This window comes from Podarcis filfolensis, assembly GCF_964270895.1.
Source record: "Podarcis filfolensis genome assembly, chromosome: 6".
In the NCBI taxonomy this organism is placed as follows: Eukaryota; Metazoa; Chordata; class Lepidosauria; order Squamata; family Lacertidae; genus Podarcis; species Podarcis filfolensis.
The window spans coordinates 82871641-82893656 of record NC_139609.1 but is presented as its reverse complement, the minus strand read 5'-3'; the positions used below and the strand labels follow the sequence as shown (position 1 = coordinate 82893656).

Genomic DNA, 22016 nt, shown 5'->3' with positions numbered 1-22016 from the left:
TTTATAAGACAGCCTTAAATATTAGCCATAAAAAGCCACTAGCATGTCAAAAAATAAGACAAAAGAAATACCTGCCCACTTTCGCAAGAGGAGCTTGGTAGGATAGATAGATGGTCAACCTCTCTTATGAATAAAAATCAGGCTAGTAAAAAGCCGTGAAATGCAACAGTCTGGCTGAGGAGGCATTAAGTGTTTCCTGCTCCTCTGCCTTCCTGCTTGATTTCTGTGCTAGTCGCAGAGAAAGGGCTTTGCCTCCTTTTTTGCCAGCTCATAAATGCAGTAGACTGGACAAGGAGAAATGCTTCACTCTGTCCCTTTTCCGTAAGCCCTGCTGCATTTCTATGCTGCGTGGAGAGAAATGACCTTCACTTTCTCCAGCATAGTAGCCTAGTAATACACATATTTTCCTCTAAGCTGTAATTTCTTTTATCGAATTCCATACATTTTCCTCCCTGACATTCCTGGTTATCTATGGTGACTTAAGGGAGTAGTTTATTACTTAATCTGAATATTGGTAGCAGTATAAAACATGAATAAATCATATAAAATATACTAGTTTAATCTCTTGTTTTTAAACAAAAGTATTTTATTATATCCATGTTTCCTTAGTTAATGTTTGTGTGTTAAATCTTCTCTCCGTAGGTGGTGAATTTCTTTGTGCTGCTAAACCATTTCCATATTTCTTTGGGCTTAAGAAGACCTGAATTTTTTACATGTGGAGATATATGCAGGCTAGTTTCTTTGAAGTTTAAATGAACTGAAAAGGCTTCACAGAGAGCATAAACAATCCAATACCTTCATTGGAGAACCGATGGGACACTTTTATAAATAGTTTGTATTGCGTGAGGATCTCTACCCCTACCAATGAGCAAAAACATTCAACAAACTTCTCTTGATGGTCCTCTGGGCTTGGACATTTGTGAGTAAACAGGTGGGAAGCCACTGAAGTGGCCTTAATCTCCAACGCAAAAAAGCCTAGAATCCATGTTAACATCTTCAAAGGAATATGCCTACTCAACCTCTTTTAGCATATATGGATGGACCAGATGGCATAGCAAGTACTGTTGGTTCACGTATGGAGAACAATGATGCCACTATGCCAATAAAAGGGGCCAACACAATCTCGTACAAGAACTTGCAAGACAAGTTCTTAATGCAAGGGGAAGGATGCATGCCTTTGGATTGCATGTTTTGTGATCAGACTTTCAAGCATCCAGAAGATCTTGGTAAGCATGTCTTAATGCAGCACAGGCCAACACTCTGCGAACCAGCAGTTCTGCGTGTAGAAGCGGAATACCTTAGCCATCTTGATAAAGGACAAGTGAAAACAGACTTGCCACCCTCAGATGCCAATGAAAAGGATAGCCAAGATTTCAGTTGCGTGGTTTGTGGACAAACATTTGAGGAGGCATATGATGTTGAGGCCCACATGAGAAAGCACAAGGACTCTTTCACTTACTGGTGCAGTGTTTGTGGGAGGAGATTTAAGGAGCCATGGTTCCTCAAAAATCACATGAGAACACATACTGGTAAGCCTGGTTCTAGAAGCAAGACACCTCAAGGATCAGAGAGTCCTATAACCATAAATGAGGTTGTACAGGACCAAGTAACTGAAAGTATTACATCACCTTACAAAATCTGCATGGTTTGTGGCTTCCTATTTCAGAATAAGGAAAGTTTAATTGAGCACAGTAAAGTACATACCAAAGATTCAGTAGCCAGTGATGATGGCTCACAAGCTGATCCAGATGACAAAGGAAATGGACCGCCCAGGGAAGAGTTTTTGCAGTTTTTAAACTTAAAACCACGTATGCCTCTTAGCAATAAAAAGCAAGAAAAGCCTGTGAAATGGATAGCAGAGTTGGATCCGTTCAGTACGTATCAGGCATGGCAACTGGCTACCAAAGGAAAAATTGCTACTGGCCATGGGCAAGTGAAAGAGCCAGGGCATGAAGGAAGTACAGACAATGATGACTCCTCTTCTGATAAAGAAGAGCTTGGGGAAATTTGGAATGCAAACAAAGCAAGCCAAATTGAAAGCACGGGGAAGATCAAGGCAAGCAAAAGTGGAAGTTTCACAGCGATTGGTAATATACCACAAGACAAATTCAAATATCCTGGCCGTGAAGTGCCTTCTATGGAGATGGATTCAAAATTGTCCCAGAACAAAGACAAGCCCACACATTGTTCAGAGTGTGGCAAAGCCTTTCGAACTTACCACCAGCTTGTCCTTCACTCAAGAGTACATAAGAGAGACCGAAAGAATGATTTAGAAGCCAGCTCTGTTGAAGGAAAGCAGCCAAGAGCATGCCTTACAGATGTCGGGACTGTGGATGAGAATGGAGTAGGAGAACGAGGGGAAGGAGGCTCTGAAGATGGATCAGAGGATGGACTAATAGAGACCTTAGGTAAGAGCTACTAAGAAGTTGTGATTCCTTTTTAGCTCACTTGTTTTGTTCACGTATACATTATCTAAACCACATTGATCTTTTTTTTAAAAGTTACTGACAGATTTTTGCTAGTAATGCTATATTAACACCCTTCTTCCTAGGTGCAGGTACTCAGCATTTTGCTGCTTAAAAGTCATGGCATAATTCCTTTCTTGTAAGTGCACTTAAGGGAAGGATGCTTGCGTAATCCTTTGTACAGCATGTTCCATGTACACATGACTGCATCTTGCCCTTTCTAGCAATGTGCAGACCTGTAGTTCAGGTTAGTATAATGGAGCACTAGCCATTCTGTTGATGGCTGAATGACTTTTGTTTCTTTGCCATAAAACCTGGAGAAACTTCGTTGTTTCTCAATTCTTTGCCAACTGGTACTGAGCTCCAAGCACTATAGGGACATGTTTGTACATATTCATGATCATTTAGGTTGTGGTGTCATTAGTGCATAGTTGCTAGTGCATTAATTGTTAAAATATGAAAATTTTGAGAAGATAAAAATTACTCTTATTTTATGAGATGACTAGGTGCATTTCCTGTCCATGTTTTCTGTGTGCACCACCATTCTGCAGCCGTAAATGAAATTGCACCTCCAAGCAATGGCATTAGAAAGAACCTAAAACGCCCTTTGTTGATTATAATACTGTGCTTGCTGCCCTCTAGTGTTATTTTGTGGGAGTTGCATGTAGGAGCTAGAGGGAGGGAGAGAAAAAACTGACTATCAAATGAAGAACTGGAACCTGCTGTGATGAACAGATAACAAAAGATTTCCCTCCTTTAAATGTATTACAGAAAACCAGGCACTTGTTAGGGTGAACATTTTTTTTTTACTCAAAACAATTAATTTTTATAAAAGAGAAATTCTTCTGTTCCAGTACTATGAAAGACTTATACAAGCAAATGAACTATGAAGGTGTCCCACACTACCGTTACAATATTTGAACAAAATTCTGTTTACTGTTGAACTAAAATACTTCCCATAGGGTTGGGTTTAATACTGTACATTCAGTAATAATAATAAATAATAATATTTGTACCCCACAGATTCGGTAGATTTGTTTCAACTTGTGCAGTGCACTTTGGGTTTGTTCCTCTTGGAAGTCTAACTTTACATTTTGTTTTTCCAGTACATCTCTTGTTGAACTAGCAATGCAAGTCTAATAAACTCATTATGCCCACATACACCATGCCACTTAACATTATTTCTAGTTTGGGGTGGGGCTGGGATACAGCAACCATACGTGTTGCTGTTGCATGCTCAATAACCCAGCCGAAGTGTGTGTGTGTTAAATGGCCAACAAAACTCCCAAACAAACATATTTAATCTCCATTCTGGTGACTCCTGCTGTTTCCCCCCTTTAAAATGGCCCCAGCACAACATAGCATCAGGTCATTTGGGGATTATGAAGAATAGTTGGGCCACCTATAGACTTGTTAAAGCTGTGTCAAAAGTTAAAACTAAAAACCACTCAAAACATCAGCCCCCACCCCCTTGTTGGTATGGTTCTCCATTCTCAGGTGCCCACTCGGAAGCCCCGTCTGGTGGAAACTGCTTGAAACTTAGGAGACCTCAAGGGAAATAATCTGTGTTCTCATGGGGTTTACAAACTCAAAATTAACTCAGAGTTAATTTTGTTAGAATACGGTGCATAGGCCAATTGATAGTGATGTTGATGCTGATAGTGTGTTAATACACTGCATGGTAGTAAAGGAAAAGGAGCTGTAGGGGTAGGAGATGCATGGCTCAAACTGCATATGTGTCTAGTGGTGGTAGCCACAATAACACATGCTGTTGTCATTATAGATGCCGAACATGCTTGGATCCAGTACAGTGGTACCTTGGTTCCCAAACCTAATCCGTTCCAGAAGTCCGTTCCAAAACCAAAGCATTCCAAAACCAAGGCACGTTTTCCCATAGAAAGTAATACAACACAGACTTTTAAAAACAACCCCTAAAACAGCATTTTTACTATCTAACAAGACCATTGATCCATAAAATGGATCCATAAAATGAAAGCAATAATCAGTGCACTGTACTATAAAATAAATAAGACAGTATTGTAGATGATAAAAATCAAAATTATTTTTTTTCCTTGCCTGCACTGATGATAGTCATTGTTTGGAGGGGGGACTTTTATCCATTTCCACAGTCACACAATCAATCAACCAGTTGCTGAACTGGGTTCCAGTCAGAAAAACAAGTCAGAAAAATGAAGTCACAAGTCAAAGTCCCATAAAAGTAAGAACAAGCCACATAAACAAAAATGCAAAAAAAAAGCAAAAACAAAAGCACCAAATATCACCTCAGAACACTGCAATTGGAAATGGAAGGCTTCAGTTACAATGGGGGGGGGGGACAACGAAAATAAGCAGCGCAACAGTACAAACAGAAGGCAGGAAGATTTAATTACGATGGGGGGGGGGACACACAAATAAGCAGCACAACAGTACAAACGGAAGGCAGGAAGCTTTAATTATGATGGGGGGGGGCGCAAATTAGCAGCACAACAGTACAAATGGAAGCTCAGGAGCACATTCGGCTTCCAAAGCAAAGTTCGCAAACTGGAACACTGACTTCCAGGTTTGCAGTGTTCAATTTCCAAGTTGTTCGGGAAACTAAGCTGTTCGAAAACCGAGGTACCACTGTATTCACTGTTATAACATGGTTTGTCTGTGTTTTTTCTTTTTTTCCTCTTTCCAAAGATAAGAACGAAGATGGCATAGAAAGGGCAAAAGTTAAAAACCTTGGCGCCTCTAGAGAATGCAGCTATTGTGGGAAGTATTTCCGCTCAAACTATTACCTCAATATTCATCTCAGAACTCACACAGGTAAAATGAATTAAACTCTCTTCACATTGGTTGGTGCCTGAACTGAAGGAAATTTCATGATTAGGATAATTCCAGCTTTGGTGTTTGATACACTTCCCAGGATCAGCTTACTGCATGCTGAGGAAATACAGTAGCCCCTAGCTGTGACCTCTAGACAGATGAGGTGGTTAAGAGCTACGCTATTAACTCCAAATGTCCAGAATTGTGAGCCAACTGGAAAGGATATTGGAAATTGAGGGATTTACAAATAAGAGAGCACTGCTGCTTGCCTTTTAAGATTTTAGTCTCTTTCCATAGTATGTGGTGTTCAGTGAACTGCAGAGAACTGTGATGTTCAGTGCTAGAAGCTATATGTGTGTTGGGAGGAGAGGCTGTTACACTTCCATATTGACTCCAGGAATGTAAGCATCTTCATCAACATTGATGGCTCAGAGCCCACCTCAGAGATTTAGCTTGTAGAAGGACGTGGAAATTCTCAAGTTGCTTTGCCACTTGCTTGAGGGTGGGGGAGTGTGGTAAAGGTCCTTGACATGCCTTATGCTATTCCAGAAGGATGTGATGGCACTCCTTAGTGTTCAGCTTCAGTTGCTTACGGCTACATGGCTCAATCCTGGCTAACCAAGAGACTCACACAGTGATGCTGACCTCTTGAAAATGTATGCAACTATAGGGAGGATTATCACTTTGGCTATATGCTTTGTTGTTTATCCTTACTTTTGTCATGTGTTTAGCAAAATGGTCATCTAAACTAAAGCAGCTAAAACTTCCTCTAAATCAAAGAGATATTAGTACTTAGTGAAGCTCCAGTGTTAGATTTTGGCAAAATATTGATTCCCCCAGCATATTTAGTGGAGATGGGAAAAGATAGCACAGATTCCCTTCTTGTGTTCTTTTAGCAGAGGGAAATGGTAACAGCTCTGACTTCTCGTTTGTAACTCTTTCAGGTGAAAAACCATACAAATGTGAATTTTGTGAGTATGCAGCAGCCCAGAAAACATCTTTGCGATATCACTTGGAGAGACACCACAAGGACAAGCAAACAGAAGCTGCAGCAGATGTGAAAATTGACAGTAAAGGTTTGCTATCTTCTCAGGAGATGGGCTTTTTGCCAGTCGGCGATTGTGTTCCGGAAACCAAAAATCTGAAAAGGCTCCTGGAAGATGCCAAAGATGCTAAAGGAGGCCCACCTGTAAAACAGCAGAAAGAAATGCTTTCCTCTTTTCAGACTGCACTGAACAATATCACTCAGGACACAAATAAAGGTACAAACTATGGTGGCTCAAATGATGGTGCATCAGTTCCATGCCTTGAAAACTTAAAGTTGGAAAAAATTGAAATAGAGCTTCAGGAAAACAAGCACGTTGATAGGTCTGAGAAAAGGAATTATGTTTTGCCAGAAAGTGTGCTTTATTCTGGTGCTGTGAAAAGTGAAACAAATATGGCTCTTCTAAGCGACATTTCAGAAAACTCGAAATGCAGACTAATAGCTCAAGAAAAGCCCTTAAATTTATCTACTGGCTGTTCTCTGGATGCTTCAGTAACTGCTGCCTCTCAGTGCTCCTTAGCAACCAGCACCTGCTCCTTTTGTACTTACCGAACACTATATCCAGAGGTTCTAATAATGCACCGGCGATTGATGCATAAGCCCCCCAATAATTCCAACGCTGCTAATAAAAATAGCATCAGAAATAGGGCAGCTCTTAAAGCCAGACGTACTGGATGCCCACCTTATCTTCTGGGAAAGGATGTGCACCCTCTGCCTCTTAACCCTGGGAAAATCAAGACTTCCTTGCCTACCCAGTCAAAATCCCCGCATGTGGAGAAGGCTAAACATTGTCCCACTCTACGGAGCAAAGCACCCATTTTTTCAGCGTTGAACTCTAGCAGCTCGGCACCAAGTAACTTGAAATCATGCAAACTGCAAGTGATTGGAGGTCAGATTACTAGCTCTAGACCACAGCATGAAACCCACAACAGCCCCAGTAGCACTCCTGTACAGGATAGAGGGAAAAAGCTGGATCCTAAAGCAAGAGTTTTGGCTTCTCAATTAGGCATAGCAAGTAGCAACATAAATGGCTCTCTTGAGACTCCGTTGAACGAATCTGCTTGGTCAAGCAATCGAGGAATAGAGTTTCTCAGTAACAGACCTGCAGGGAATATAAACTTGGAATTTGATGGACTGCCTTCTAAAAGAGCAAGGTCTAATCTTTTGGCTCCAGAACAGATTGACCCTATGCTGTATCGGAGAGGGAACGATGCTGGCAGATTACATATTGCAGGCAGATATGCAGGTCTGCTACCTCAGGAATATTCACACACCAAACCTGCTGCCTCATTCCTCCCAGCCAAACAAGGGCTCATGAGCTCTGAAGTAGATGCTATAAATCCAGTGACTATTCTGAAGCCATACGAAACATATGGTCCTGGGCCATATTACAGTTCCTGTGGATCAAGTAGCAGCCAAGTCCCCAGCTCTTCAAAAGAAGGTATTCACATTGTGTTTCAGCACTTTAAAAACAAACTAATGCTTTCTGCTTGCTGAATCAAATTATCATGTTTTAAGTGACTGCACTGCTCACAAAAACTAGAATTTACCAGCCATTTATCTAATCCTCAGTGTGTATTTAAGAACTTGGATGTGATTGCTGTTGTCTCATTAATCCTGGGCTTATTAAATGTATCTGGGGGAAAATAGGATAGCAGACATATATTTACTTGCTGCTACAAAGTGGTGCCCAATCACAACTATGGCAAAAACTTGGATTTCTTTGTGGGATATTTTGACTTCTGCCCCAGAGGAGATCAACGCATGGCTTCCACTGTGAACCCAAAAATTTCCCATCTAGACATTGTAAGATAGGTCACTCTGTTTTTCTTTTTCTGACCAATCACCAGTAATAATTTCTTTTTTAAAAAAATGAGAGTGATCACTTACCGCCTCCTTTACTTCCCCAAGGGCTTACATTACCAGAAGACAGGGATTTGGCACCACACTATGTTTTCACACAGCATGTTGCTAAGAGCAGCTGCCTTCAAGCTGCATAGTTTCTGTTTTGCAGAAACTGTTGTGCATGTAGATTTTATGTCAGCCACCCTGGGCGCTCTTTTGGGAGGAAGGGCAGGGCAGGAAAAAAGAACAATTAATAAAAAATTAAGGGAGGGAGAACAGAGCCCTAGTTCCTGCTCTTTGTTATACAGCACTGGGTGGGTTGGGGGAGGCTAGGTGTGGGACTCCCTGCCTCCTTTTCTAAACTTTGTCAGTAACTTCTTAAAGCTAGAAAGAAGAGTTATGCCCTATGCCAGGTTGGAGAAGGCTGCAGACATGCCAAATTCATGTGTATAGCTGGTGACCACACCTGCTGGCCTGAGTCTTTAGGTTCAGGTGGTGACCATTTTGTGCATGTCCAGTTGACATGTGACCAGTGACGTATGGGTTGTTTGAATCCAGAACAAGGGCAGAACAGTATGGGCTTATGCGCACTTGGGGGCCAGGAATGGAACCCCCACACAAAATGGCGACTGCCTGTATATGTATGCCAGCTCAGAGAAAAAAGCATCAGCACAAGATGTGCAACCTGGACTTAGATCCAGGGCCAGCACAACGCTTGAGAGTACCTGGGACAAAGTACTCTCACTAAAATGCTGCCTTGTTGCCCCTCCTGAAATAATAGTTTTCCAGGTGCAAGGGGAGCAGCAACAGGCACAAGTGGGAACAGACAGCAGTTGGGGGCCATGCAGTACTGAAAGTAGCGGAACTCCAGGTTCCTCAGCACAGGGAAGCACTAGGTTCGGTCACGTGGCTGCAGCCGCAGATTTCATTTCCCCAGAATGCTTCAGAGCTGCAAACTGAAATTGCGGAGGGATTACACATTTGGGTAGGGCATTGGGTTTAGTGAAGATGGTGGCACTGGAGCTGCTGGGCTCTTCACAGGTCCCCCCCCAAAACACAGGACCCTTCACAGGTCCCCACACCTAAATTAAAAAAGGGAAAGGGGATGCCATCAACAGCTACTGGACCCCTGGGATTTTTCCAGCCATGCCGTGTGCTGATTCAGCACTTGCCTGAATCATGTGACTAATGCACCACATGAAGCAGTAGTATGGTAGTGGCTCATGTTGCTTTATCTCTGCGATGGTATGGACTTACTATGGTTGTATGTCACAGGAGCAGTTCCTGAATTTCATTAGTGATATATAATTGCTATTCGCCCTTGGCTGCAGTGAAGTAAGAATAAAGAAAGCATGAGGAAGCATGTGGGAAGTGCCTGCACCTACATTTTCATGGCTTGTAATGGTGACGAGGCTTTCTCCATGTGTTCAGATCCCTCTTGTGCAGCTTCTGTATTCCTGTTTTCCAGAGTGGTCTCAATCGGATTATTTGTTTTGAATACTTCAGGAAATTATGTATGCTAAGAGTTGGGACAAAGCGGCTAAAGTGCTTTGCTGCCTCAGGCCAGGGTTTTCGCTAGATGATTTGAACCCACGGTTCTACAAACTCGCTGCCTTGTTTTGCAATAAAGCTGCATTCCCGTGGTTATTATTCCAGCACAAGTCCCGTCCTCCCCAAATTTGGGTATAAAAATAGCAAGTCAGTTGTCTTGTGGAAACAAATTGGTAACAGTGCATAAAACGGGAGCTTGATTTGGCTTGTGCAAGGAATCTGTGCTAGTCTTACAACATTTTTTTGCACCTCCCACCCAGCTTTAAAACAATTGGATTCATGTCATGCTACAAACTGCTTTTGGTTTCAAAAGCAGTTGGTGCTGTTTTGAGGGGAAAGCTACTGTGTAGCAACCCCCCCCCCCCGCCTTGAGCTTGTGCAAAAAAATTCATGGTTCATTGGCTCCTGACCATTGTGTTTCGTTGAGGTATGCAGATTATTATCATCATCTGAAGTAATTCTTCCAGCATTTTGCATTCAAGATAGATCCAGCTGAGTTCATGAAAACGATCAAAATGTAGTTGCAAAAAGTGTGTTTATAGACAAGTTATTCATTTGAGCAAGGGCAGAGGAAGAATGCCATGGTTATTTCACTAAGTTCTTGAAATAAGTTTTGTGGCTATTTCTGGCCTTACTGGTAATGTCTTCTAATGTGCTGGTGTTTTTTTTTTTTATTAGGAAAAAGGCCAGTGTCGTATCAACACTTGTCTAGCACCATGCTGCAGAAAAGAGGTTACGAGAGGCTTATTGGCAATACACATAATCGACTGAATGACAAGAGAACATGATTTTGCTACAATGAATGGTAAACAACTTGTTTATTAAAAAAATTAACCTCGGGAATAAGGTTCTCGCCCCTCCCCACAATTCACATATTGGCAGGAGGAACACAAAAAAGTCATGAGAATTGATAGTTGCAGACCCTCTTATCCCAGAACAAAAAGTGGGCATTATGTGCTTATCAGTGGTCAAAATGTAAAAATATCATGAGATACAACTAAAAAGGAGTTACTGTCCAGCATGCTTGTGACGTGCAGCTCATTATATGTTGTGCCATCCTGTTGTAGTTTAGTTTCGGTGAGTTTTAAGAGCTTTGCTTCTTTATGCGAAGCACAGAATCTTTATTGAAAGGCACTGGTTTATTCCTGTTCTCATGGTATCTAAAATAATGCTTTGATTTGCTTATGCTCAACTTTCGTAATTGAGATGGCTACCCAGAACTATTCAGTTTAAATATTCTCTGTTCTGTGGTCCTGCTGCCTGTCTGTCTGAGAAACTAGGGTGCAGCCCTAAGCTGTGTGGTTTCTCCATTTTAAGGAGAAAAGGGTGCTGTGTGAGAGGATTTGCTCTGTTATGTAAATATGAGTCTGAGTTACCAAGCACTCTTACTGGGCTTATTGAATGAATGGCTTTGGCCCAGTAGCTTTGATATTCCAGCGGTCAGGGTTGTCCTGTATTGCTGCCCCTAACAGTTTTAAGTATCAACACTTTGCAAAGTAACAATGTTTGTGTGTTGACATATCTCAAATAGTGTATGATTCACCTGAAGATTCCCCTCTTCACCTTCCTGGAAATGTTTTCTTACTTAGTTTTCTAAGTGTGTGTCCTTCATTTACCTTGCTTGACCCCCCCCCCCCCAGTTTGACTGGTTTACAAGAGGGTACGTGGTTAAGGCCATTTTACTGGAACATTCAGGTCCTTGGTAGTGCACTAAAACTAAAATATAACTCTTGTAAGGCAAGATTGAGGGGAAATGGGTAACACAATGGCAATGTGTCGCTGATCAAGCATTCCTTTATGTAATTGGGGAGAATTTGCCAAGGGGTGTGTGTGCTATTTTCTTGTTCTGCCACCAGAGTTTATAATCTGTAGCCTAAAGTTCAACACAGTTTTTCCTACATTTGTAATCACTTCTAAGTAGTATTATTTCTGAATGAGAGCCATTGTGGTGTAGTGGTTAAGAGTGGTAGACTCGTAATCTGGTGAACCGGGTTCGATTCCCCGCTCCTCCACATGCAGCTGCTGGGTGACCTAGGGCTAGTCACACTTCTTTGAAGTCTCTCAGCCCCACTCACCTCACAGAGTGTTTGTTGTGGGGGAGGAAGGGAAAGGAGAATGTTGGCCACTTTGAGACTCCTTCTAAAGCGGGATATCAAATCCAAACTCTTCTTCTTCTTCTTCTGAAGTTTTCAGCCCCACTATGCTCCTTTTTTGTACCTGCTGTGAATCATTGCCATAGAACCCTTTTTGTTTGTGTGTTCCAGGTATGAAGATGCAAATTTTGATTTCCCTTGCAGTTCATCTCTTGAGAATAATGAATGATGAAAGCTACCAAACTAAGCTGTGATTGTACTGTTGTATAGAGAGAAACACTACAGTTCTGTAATGGAAGGTCTGACCCCATTTGTACATTGTGGACCTAAACACTGTCTTCTCGAGACTAGCTTGCAAAGAACTGGCAAATGCATCTGTTCCTGATCTAGAATAATATTTTTTCTCAGAATTATCATTGACCAAATATTCAATATAAAGTATATTTTTGCATACTTGAGTGCTGCTGAAAAGAGATCCAATTTAGAAGCTGTGTGTAACCCTTGCACCTCAGGTAAATCTGTGCATTGAGTGTGTCTGGTTTAAATACTGGGATTATTTTTGTATAAGGGTAGTAGTTTGTCAAATTTTGTTTTGTGCTTTAACCTATGTACATTTTTGAAAACGTTTCCAAATGAACAACATACTTTTGTTTTCATCTTATGCAGTTTAAATACCAGTTGGAATAAGGCAAAAACATTAACACAAGTACCACAATCTTTTCAAAGAAACCGTGTACTTTATTTTCTATCAATAGGGAGTAACACGTCTCATAATCCTTGGCATGCAGTCACAATTCAGATAAAATGCTTTTTGGCCTCCAAGCTATTACTGAAGAGGGACTTGTGCTTGCATGAGAGAGATTCAGTTTACCCCTCTTCCTCCTAAATACTCAGTTTTGACTCCACAAATGGATCATATTGCAAAAATGCATAGCTTTAAAATATTTTGTACATATGCCTGAAGCAGAAAACAGCATTCCTGTTGAACCCTGATGCAACTTCTTGTACCAGTTACAAAACTTTATGTTTGCAAATATAGTACTCCTTGTTTGTCCAGCAGCCAAAGCAAGGACATGACCCACCCATTCATGTAGCTGTATGCATGGGAAAAGATTTCCACATGGTACTATGAAGTCCTATTCCACTGCCCACCCCAACATTCCTGTCCATTTTGGGCCAGAATATAATGTCATGTGCACTGCCATTACTTTCAACTGAAGGCCTGTCTCGCCTCCCCCTCCCACCTCACCCCACTCCTCCACAGATCTGTGTATATGGGGCAACTGTGGGCCTTCCCATGTTGAAGGCAATGGCCTGCACATTTCATTGTGCCCAGGGCTATATTCACCAAAGCAAAGAGGAATGGTGGTGGCTTTACTTAGGGACCCACTCCTTTACATTTGGAACTGTGTGCTGTGCATGCAGTGCAGCCCCAAGTTTTTTGATAGCCTATTCAAGGAACTGTTGGGGTTTTTTGTGTGTCTATGAACCCAATATTTTTTCCATTGCACATGACAATAATGAATGGAAGAGCCGTCTTGTTACCAGCCATGGTGCTGTGCATATTGATGATACAGCATGTGAAGCCTTTAATGACTCATTCTTTTCTTTGGGTTTGGATGTCAAACATTTCCAGGAAACAAATGGTTTCAAAAATAATTTTTGCACTGTTGATTGTGTGTTTCTTATCAGATGTAAAACAGCAGAACACAGACTTTCTTGGCGATTACCCCACAACCCCATATGCAACTTTGAGACATTTTAAATTAATTTCTTACTTCCTGTGTATTAAGGGATATGTAATTTTGATGTCTCTGTAAAACTGGCAATGTAATGAAGTGCTGTGTATCAGGAAATTGTACACAATTTACCATTTTCCTGTTCATAAGCTGAGCCATATGTACATAAAATCTAGATTTGTTTTCCTAGTTTTGCACTTTTATAGCCTATTTTTTGAAGATAAATTTGCGTGGAAGATGGTTATTCTATTTTTGCCTTACCCTTCAACAAGTCTTATAGGATGTGTAAAATAACTTGTCTGTATCCTTTTCTTCAAGTAATAAATCTTAAAATATAAAAGACCAGGGCTATGTTTAACTATAGTTTGTATGTTTTTAAAAGAATCTTCCTCTTCGTTTTGGTGCAGTTTTTCTAAAACTCTCAGTCTCTTTTCAGTATGGAAGAGAACGAAGAACGCTTTCAAATTTGATTCAGGACATCTCTCTCGTGTTACCTTTATTATGTCACTGGAGCTGCTCCAGCGCAAGCTTCTTCCTTCCCTGCAGAAATAATATCATAAGTCCTGCACTTGCTGGGTTGGTTTCCGGAAGGGGAGACACTGGTGGACCCTTTCCCCATGGCCTGGGGTTTCCAGTGCTCCTTTTGCAGCACAAAGCAAAGCAGCTCATATATTGTGAAGTTAACACAAGAGATGCCCTCAATTACAGCTGTAAACCCAAGCATTTCCACACGGGAGTGCCATGAAAGCCCTGTCAAAACAGAGGATCTGCAGCAGCAGAGCTTTGTAGATTGCAGCCCTGGTCTCCAAAGTAGGTTTTGCCCATCAGTATTAACTATGGGATACTACTGGTTTTTTTTGTTTTTTGTTTTGCAATAGCAATGAGTATACTGGTACAAATTATCAATTTGTTGTATTTATTTCCTACCATCTTGATTTGTTTTAATTGTGGAACCTCCCTTAAGTTTGTCAGGCTGTAGACACCAATTCAAGTCATTTAATTTATGATGTGTTTTCAGTTTAGTGGAATATGTTATTACATGTGGATGTAAATACAACTTGGTGTTTTTTTTGCAAATACTCTCGTCCTTGTTTCACTTTCTGAACACTAGTCAAAATTTTACAGGGTGGTTGCGTGGTTTTTGTTTGAACGCAAGTTGCATGCAAAATTCCAAGTACTGAACGGTCATTCTGCAAGAGGACTAAAGCAAGAAAATTACTGAGGAGTGTCTTAGGGGGATTTATGGAGCAAAGTGAAGTAGTAAAACTGATGTCAAGCGGGGGTGTGTGTGTGTGTGTGGAGGGAGTCTCGGTTGTTTTCAAAAGTTTACTAGGGTTTCTTTTTAAAATATACCGTATATAGTGGTACCTTGGGTTACAGACGCTTCAGGTTACAGATACTTCAGGTTACAGACTCCGCTAACCCAAAAATAGTACCTTGGGTTAAGAACTTTGCTTCAGGATGAGAACAGAAATCGCACAGCGGTGGCGTGATGGCAGCGGAAGGCCCTATTACCTAAAGTGGTACTTCAGGTTAAGAACAGTTTCAGGTTAAGAATGGACCTCCAGAACGAATTATATTCTTAACCTGTACTTGAATCAGTCGTTCTTTGGGGTCTGCTTGCGGTACTGGTGGTCAATATTACTTTTAAAATACTTTATTTGGGGGGGGGGTCCTTTGATTCAACAGATAGGTGTTCTTCCTTCATTATCAGTTCTTTGGAATCTGAATGAGGGAAAGGGCAAGGTCTGCTATATGCAGCCCCAGTAGTTAAGTGAAAATAAATGGAAAGGGCTCACTTTAGAACTAATACAAGTAAATACCAAGTTTCACTTCATTGCTCAAGAGAGGGAAAGAGCCCTTTCTCTCATGGTTGACATTACTGTGGTGTTTGAACTTCAATTTTAGAAATGCATCTTGACTGCACACACAAAATATCCACGATGTAGTATTAATCTTCAAGGCAGGTATAGCATTGTCACGCAAGTTGCATTTTTATTCTTCCCCCTAGAAAATGGGTGCAGAGGTCAAGCAGGTGTATGCATTAGTAATAAGAAAATGTCTCGTTGTACTTCTACTATTTATTAGTATTTACTAAATTTCTATACCAGCCTTCATCCAAAGATCAATATAAAAACACAAAAAATACCATAATAACAAACAAAAACAATACCTTCCATACGGAGTTGAAAAGGCGACAGATTGATATAATGTTTTTGTCTGGCTCCTAAAGATATGTAATGAAGGTGCCAGGCGAGTACTAAGAAAGTCTCCAAAAAGAACAGTCTCATAAGAATTATCACATGGAGCTGAGTTTGATTTCCTCCCACTTTTGCTATGTTGTTAATCTTATAATCAGCGATTCCAATGCAGATTTGGTTCTTGTGTCTCCTTCTGTGTGCCATGCAGGCAATCTGCCTTAAAAATAAAAATTAAGCACACACTTTGATTTATTTAAAAAATCATTTGGCACATTTTTTAAAAAGTACAATCAGCTGGGAAAAGATTGAAAAACTATCGTACAAAGCCAGTTTGAAGCTTCCTCTGCAGTTTCTTCCGAGTGTGATTCACAAATGGAACATGCACGTCTGATCAGCAAAAGGGCACAAACTTGTACATTAAAGTAGCTTTAAAAAACAGGATACATCTCTTCCATACAGAAACATGAAAGTATCACTTTTTGTATCTGACAGGCACCCTCTCAAAATTAGGTAGCAATTTGGGAAGCGAAATCTTCCTAGAGGCTTTTGCTTCTCCTGGAGTTGGTTATGCATATTTCTCAGGTGAAGAAGGTCTCCTTGCAGCTGTTTGGATCACTGCCAAAAAGAAACCCGGAGGACTAATGTGACTACTGTATCCAAGAGATGTTTCATACAAGCAGTTTTACACACATTACAAGTGTACACATCGGCTTCTTCTAAAGCAAGTATTGGCACCGTGAGCATTGACTACTGCCTGATTAATGCTCACAACGAACAGATGAAAGTAGCTCATGCCAAATCAGACCACAGGTCAGTGCTCCCATTCGCTGCCTGACTCACTCTCTCCACAGCAGCTTTACAATAAATCGGGAATGGGGGGCCTGTGCTCCTCACCAGATGTTGGCCTTTCTGACTGCAGCTGATGGGAATCGAGAGACCAAGAACGGTTGGTAAGCCACTGGCTCCCCATCCCTGGAGGACAGCATTAAAAACAAAAAGCTGAGGATAGCAGGGAGTGGCTGACCCCAAAGCAGAGAGCCAGTCCTGTTGTCTCCCCTGCTCAGTTGCAACTCCCAGGTGTCTGGTTGTTTGTTCTGTTGAGCCTTGACTACAGATTCAGGTACCGTGCATATATTTACGATGTAAACTGCTTTACTTACAAGGTTCCATGGGAGACAGAAGGGTTAAAAATGCCTGTAAAGGAAGAGAGAAGCACCTGGGGACATGTTGTTTAGTCGTTTAGTCGTGTCCGACTCTTCGTGACCCCATGGACCAGAGCGCGCCAGGCACTCCTGTCTTCCACTGCCTCCCGCAGTTTGGTCAAACTCATGCTGGTAGCTTCGAGAACACTGTCCAACCATCTCGTCCTCTGTCGTCCCCTTCTCCTTGTGCCCTCCATCTTTCCCAACATCAGGGTCTTTTCCAGGGAGTCTTCTCTTCTCATGAGGTGGCCAAAGTATTGGAGCCTCAGCTTCAGAATCTGTCCTTCCAGTGAGCACTCGGGGCTGATTTCCTTAAGAATGGAGAGGTTTGATATTCTTGCAGTCCATGGGACTGTCAAGAGTCTCCTCCAACACCATAATTCAAAAGCATCAATTATTTGGCAATCAGCCTTCTTTATGGTCCAGCTCTCACTTCCATACATCACTACTGGGAAAACCATAGCTTTAACTATACGGACCTTTGTTGGCAAGGTGATGTCTCTGCTCTGCGAGGTGGATCATGTTTGGTCAAAACTCTCCACTATGACCTGTCCATCTTGGGTGGCTCTGCATGGCATAGCTCATAGCTTCTCTGAGTTATTCAAGCCCCTTCGCCACGGCAAGGCAGTGATCCATGAAGGGGACCTGGGGACATAGGAAGCTGTTAACCCATTGCTTCATGTGCTTCAGTATTGTTTGCACTAGGGTCTGGATAACCACTTTCAGCCGGTAGGCTGGGTCAAAAAGTGACCAGGCATCTATGGTCCAAATGGAACAAGTGGGTGGAGCTGGCCATCTGTACAAATATCTGTTGTCACGTAACAGTAGGTGGATTGCATCCCTTCTGAAAGTAATGTGGCATGCATTCTGCACCAAAGTTTAAATAGCACTGTATTTGGAGCTCTGCTGCAAAAGAACAACGGTGCGCTCTAAGCTGTGTGCTTTACATGTGTGCCAAGGCTTTACCTGTCCCTTGCCTGATGTCAGGTGAGTGAGAGGTGCTGATCAAAAATAGTTTTGCTGGCTCATTCAGTCTATATCAGTGTTTCCCAATCTTGGGTCTCCAGCTGTTTTGGGGCTACAACTCCCATAACCCCTAGCTAGCAGGACCAGTGGTCAGGGAAGATGGGATTTATAGTCCAAAAATAGCTGGAGACCTGAGATTGGGAAACACTGGTCTATACGTTGCAGATTTCCTACAGGTGGTTTACAGGGGTTCCAGCCTTGCCTGGAGATATCAAACCTGGATGCAAAGCACTTGCTCTACTCATGAACCACATCTCCCCCCCCCCCGCCTCATTTCCCCCCATCAATTGGCTCTCTCAGTCCCTCTGTTAGCATTATGATTCCTCCGCACATGCAAGGAACCAGTAATTCAGTGTGGCAGCACGAGTAGTGGTTGGAGTATTGGACTAGGATCTGGGAGACCAGGGTTCAAATTCTCCTCTCAGCCATGAGCTTCACAGGGTGCCCTGGGGCCAATTGCTGCCCCTCAGCTGAGCCTACCTCACAGGGTTGATGGGATTAAACAAGGGGGAGACCGCCTTGAAGACAAATTTGGGGATATCCCAAATGTGGGATATAAATGCAAGAAATACAAATAAATAAAACACTTAAAAAGTATGTACTTGGGGGAAAGTACATGAAAGTACTGTACATAAATTTTGAAACTCCCCATTACAGCCTTTGTGCTGTATTGTTTTTTGTGCCTGCTAAAATCTTGTTTGTTTCAGCAAGCCTACTCAGGCACGCAAGTTTTAAACATGCTGTTTTTCACATCTAATTTTATTATGCATAATGGTTTTAAGTTTGCTGGCTTTATTTAAGGTTTTTATTTTTATGTTGAACCTGTTTTTAAATTCTTATTGGTATTTTTAATGAATATTTAGATTTCTTTGTAAACCACTCAGAGGTTTTCATAGTAAGTAGTATATAAAGTCTGTTAAACAAAATGAGACAAACATGGGGATTGGGAGCCCTTTGTTTGTCTCATAATCTGCCAGGTGACTGACAGCCATGCTTATTTTAAAATGGTACTTTGTTGTTGTTTAGTCGTTTAGTCGTGTCCGACTCTTTGTGACCTCATGGACTAGAGCACGCCAGGCACTCCTATCTTCCACTGCCTCCTGCAATTTGGTCAAACTCATGTTAGTAGCTTTGAGAACACTGTCCAACCATCTCGTCCTCTGTCGTCCCCTTCTTCTTGTGCCCTCCATCTTTCCCATCATCAGGGTCTTTTCCAGGGAGTCTTCTCTTCTCATGAGGTGGCCAAAGTATTGGAGCCTCAGCTTCAGAATCTGTCCTTCCAGTGAGCACTCAGGGCTGATTTCCTTAAGAATGGAGAGGTTTGATCTTCTTGCAGTCCATGGGACTCTCAAGAGTCTCCTCCAGCACCATAATTCAAAAGCATCAATTCTTCGGCGATCAGCCCTCTTTATGGTCCAGTTCTCACTTCCACACATCACTACTGGGAAAACCATAGCTTTTACTATACGGACCTTTGTTGGCAAGTTGTCTAGTACCAAAGATGGTACTAGAGTCCTGTAAAATGTACCAGGTGAAACAAGAGACCTAAAATGATATCTATTGATGCCCCAAATTTTCCACATCCCACATGATCTATGCAAGAGTTAGAGGAGTTCAATTTCCTTCCTCTCTCTTAGGGAGAGAGTTACAAAAATGCTTTCAAACAGGTTAATAAAATCTGTAGCTGTCACCCATTCTGAACCTGATTTAGGCCTGGTTATTCAATTACCTATCCCAGCGAAATGTTCTCCAGTTTAGCTAACTTGTTCCATGGAGATTTAGGTGGGTTAAGTATTCCTTTTAAAATCAACAGCAGCATATTTGGGTTTTCAAATGTGCTGTGAGTCATCGACCACAAGGTGACAGTGTGAGCTCATGTTAGCACCTGAAATGCACACAAAGTAAAGAATGGGAAAATATTACTGAGTGCTTAGATACCAGCTGCAAAGTTACCTCCGCCTAGCAGCAAGCAGAGCACAAAAGGGGCTTTCTCCCCACACATCAAGCACTACTCAGTGATCTTTCCCCTTTCCCTATTATTTCAAGTGCTCAGCCATTTAGAGCTCATAGGGCTAAACTGGCTGGAGGTTAACCAGCGAAAGGAGTGTAGGCAGTTCAGTGGTACAGGGGAGATTGTGATAATCTGTACTGAAAACATTAATTTTTGCTATAATCTATACCGATTTATTTGAAGGGTGATTTGAAGAATTAATTAATGCATGCCACTTCTGAACAATTTTAATATATTGTTTGAGCTTATCAATAAAGCTTAAGGTGAAAGGAAATGCCAGCACCACCACCATCATCAATATATCTACTGTATATATGTCTATATATCTATATCTATAATATATTTCAAATATCATTTTGAAATGAAGATCTGCAGGAAGAGGATCGGAAACTAAAGGGGTTGGGGGAAAGTTTAATATCCAATACATTTTGGATCTCTCTGCTGCTTCAGCAGGCGGTTTCAAATACACAAATTCAATCTTTTGTTATGTTGGGTGAAATTAAACTTCACATTAAGCAGGGTATGCATGAGTGGAATGCTGTTCACTTGCACAACGGGACTTCCCTGCTCCACTGTTACCCTCCCACACATGCCCTAAAGCTGTTCTGCCCCCCCAAACCCCACCATCCTGAACAGATTTAGGATGTGCAGGGTGGAGGGAAGAGAAGGGGAGGAAAGTCCCATTGTGCAAATGGACCTCCTTCTACTTGCACAGCAGCTTGTTTGTGTCCCATCTCCTCTCTTTCCTTTTTTTCTTCTGCTATATTGGGAACTGGCTGAGGAACTGGCATTTCTCTTTGTAAAGATGGACGGGGGGGGGGGGGGGAGATGTGCAAAAATAAACAGGAACAGAAAGAGTAGTCTGGAGGCAAAATACACTCTTTAATTCCAAGCCCTCCTTTCCTCCAAAGATTTATCCTTGTTCTCCTCTCCTTCCTCCATGCAATCCTCCATTGTTCTGGGAGTTACCCTCGCCCTCCGGAGCAGATTTGGGAGCAATCAGGGGATGGAGAGAAGGGAAAGCCATTGTGTTAGTGCAAATATTTAGTTGAATACCAGCATATGGCTGTTAGGGTAGACATATGCTGCCCAGAGGGAGTGGGCAGGAAAGCATGCAATGACTGCTGATCCTAGCAGCTGTGACAGATCACTTGTGATCTTGCCCTCTGTTTTGTGCATGAAAAGAAGGAGCCACCACAGGTGGGGATAACAACCCTGGGCAGAGAGGCCCAGCAAATAATATCTCACCAAATGCCCGCAAACCTAAAGAAACCCTAGGGCTATCCACTCTTCTCAAAAATCTGAAAGAACCTAAAGAAAATCCTAGGCAACATTGCAAATTGGGTTAAATGGATTTTTAAACCCGTGAACTCTCAATCCAGCAGTGCCTGGGCCTCTCTAGGAGAGAAATGTTTTAATGGAAAAGAAGAGGAGAAGGGGAACTTCCCGTATCACTTAAAAACACGGCCTTGGATTCTCTCTTGAAATATTTGTTTGTTCACCTTCTCCGCAGAACAGAGAGCAACAAGGGGGAGGGAGCTAGTAAAAAGCAGGAAAAACTAGGTTGTATTAAAATATCCTCTGCACTTAGGGCAGTAAATTACCAACGGGATTCAAAATGGACCATAAATTGAGTATTTTAGAGTATGTGAAGTGGGTTTCAGGGCTGCAAAGTGAGCTTAAAGTGTCTTTCCCCTTTTGTTCCTCTTAATCACACAGCTCTTCCGAAAAGCATTTCATCTCCTTGATGGCATAAAAGGGTAAAACCTGTATGTGGTGTTGTGTGCTTGCGCTTCTGCTTGTGCTCTGCCAGACCCTGTACTTCAATGTCTTAAAGGGTTTCTTCCCCCTGTGAAAGAGGCTTCTCTTTGTTTGTTCGGCAGGGCACTCTGTAATTCATCTGGAACAACTGAGCTCTTCCTGTCATGACTTCTGGGCTATGCCTTCCCCTAGCTCAGCCTGTTGTTAGCTTGCCTTGTCTTTTGTCCAACCAGCCTCTGCGATTGGTTCCCACCCTCTGTTCCTCTGGA

At 42.0% G+C, this 22016-nt stretch overlaps 1 protein-coding gene across 6 annotated transcripts in view; it reads left to right on the top strand.

Annotated features, from left to right (window-relative positions):
* Window positions 1–14623, top strand: part of ZNF217 (zinc finger protein 217) — a 32925-nt gene extending 18302 nt beyond the window's left edge. For all 6 annotated transcript variants that reach the window (XM_083618444.1, XM_083618446.1, XM_083618442.1 and 3 more), the window contains 5 exons: window positions 643–2408; window positions 5148–5273; window positions 6218–7759; window positions 10393–10519; window positions 11979–14623. In XM_083618444.1, coding sequence (XP_083474570.1) covers window positions 1007–2408; window positions 5148–5273; window positions 6218–7759; window positions 10393–10502 — 3180 coding nt within the window. In that variant the 5' untranslated portion in view covers window positions 643–1006 and the 3' untranslated portion in view covers window positions 10503–10519; window positions 11979–14623. The remainder of the gene's footprint in view (window positions 1–642; window positions 2409–5147; window positions 5274–6217; window positions 7760–10392; window positions 10520–11978) is intronic.
* Window positions 14624–22016: the final 7393 nt, after the last annotated feature.